The sequence below is a fragment of the Neopelma chrysocephalum genome, unplaced genomic scaffold (assembly GCF_003984885.1).
Source record: "Neopelma chrysocephalum unplaced genomic scaffold, ASM398488v2 Primary Assembly neopelma1_94972, whole genome shotgun sequence".
NCBI lineage: Eukaryota > Metazoa > Chordata > Aves > Passeriformes > Pipridae > Neopelma > Neopelma chrysocephalum.
The window spans coordinates 1-1,378 of NW_020923674.1; the positions used below are offsets into that span (position 1 = coordinate 1).

Here is a 1,378-nt window from a genome sequence, read left to right on the forward strand (position 1 = left end):
TGTCCTCACCAACAGGCCCCTCAGGGACGGGGAGATGTTTGAGTTGGGGATTTGTAGGGGCCTGGGGGGGTTCCTGTGGGATTTTGGGGATCCTGGGGGTGTTCCTGTGGGATTTTGGGAGTCCCTGACCCCCCCTTTCCCCTCATGGCCCCCCCAGATCCGCATCGACAAACTGGTGGACAAGTGGTCGGGGTCCATCGAGATCGGGGTCACCGCCCACAACCCCAACAGCCTCGAGTACCCGGCCACCATGACCAACCTGCGCTCGGGTGAGACCCCAAAACAGCCCCCAGAGCCCCCAGGTTTTGGGGTGCCCCCAAATGCTCCCCAAGGTGCCCCCCTCGGGTCTTGGGGTGCCCCTCAACGCTCCCCTTTCCCCCCTTCCCCGATTTTGGGACCCCCTCAGGTTTTGGGGTGCCCCCAAATGCTCCCCTTCCCCCCCCAGGGTGCCCCCCTCAGGTTTTGGGGTGCCCCTCAATGCTCCCCTTTCCCTCCTCCCCAATTTTGGGACCCCTCGGGTCTTGGGGTGCCCCCCAACACTCCCTTTCCCCCCTCGGGTGCCCCCCTTGGATTTTGGGGTTCCCCCCTCCCCGATTTTGGGACCCCTCGGGTCTTGGGGTGCCCCCAAATGCTCCCCTTCCTCTCCCCAAGGTGCCCCCCTCAGGTCTTGGGGTGCCCCTCAATGCTCCCCTTCTCCACCCCCCCTGATTTTGGGCCCCCCTCAGGTTTTGGGGTGCCCCTCAACACTCCCCTTTCCCCCCTCCCCGATTTTGGGACCCCTTGGGTCTTGGGGTGCCCCCCAACGCTCCCCTTTCCCCCCTCCCTGATTTTGGGACCCCTCGGGTTTTGAGGTGCCCCCCAACGCTCCCCTTTTTCCCAAATTTTGGGGTCCCCCCCAGGGACCATCATGATGAGCGGCTGCGGGATCCTCACCAACGGGAAGGGGACGCGGCGGGAATACTGCGAGTTCAGCCTGGATGAGCTGCAGGTGAACCCCCCCCAGAGCCCCCCCAAAATCGGGGGGACCCCCCCCGACCCATCCAGACCCCCCCCCAGCTCTGGTGACCCCGTTTTTGCCCCCCCCAGGAGGGGGATCACATCGGGCTCACCAGGAAGGCCAACAACGCCCTGCACTTCTACATCAACGGCGTCGACCAAGGTGGGACCCCAGAACCTGCACCCCAAAAGGGGGACCCCAAAACTGCACCCCAAAAGGGGGACTCCAAAATGAAGACCCCAAAAGGGGGACCCTAAAATTGGGATCCCAAGAAGGGGACCCTAAAATGGGGACCTCAAAACGAGGAGCCCAAAAGGAGGACTCCAAAAGGGGAACCCCAAAAAGGGGAGTCCGAAATGGGGACCTCAAAAGGGGGACGTT

The 1,378-nt window shown here is 63.4% G+C and overlaps 1 protein-coding gene across 1 annotated transcript; it reads left to right on the plus strand.

Annotated features, from left to right (window-relative positions):
• Window positions 1-6: 6 nt before the first annotated feature.
• LOC113980685 (neuralized-like protein 4) lies at window positions 7-1,254 on the plus strand. Its single transcript, XM_027707893.1, has 4 exons — window positions 7-39; window positions 154-269; window positions 900-988; window positions 1,087-1,254. Exons 1-4 carry the CDS (start codon window positions 35-37, stop codon window positions 1,252-1,254), a joined length of 378 nt encoding a protein of 125 aa, XP_027563694.1. The 5' UTR covers window positions 7-34.
• The last annotated feature ends 124 nt before the right edge of the window (window positions 1,255-1,378 follow it).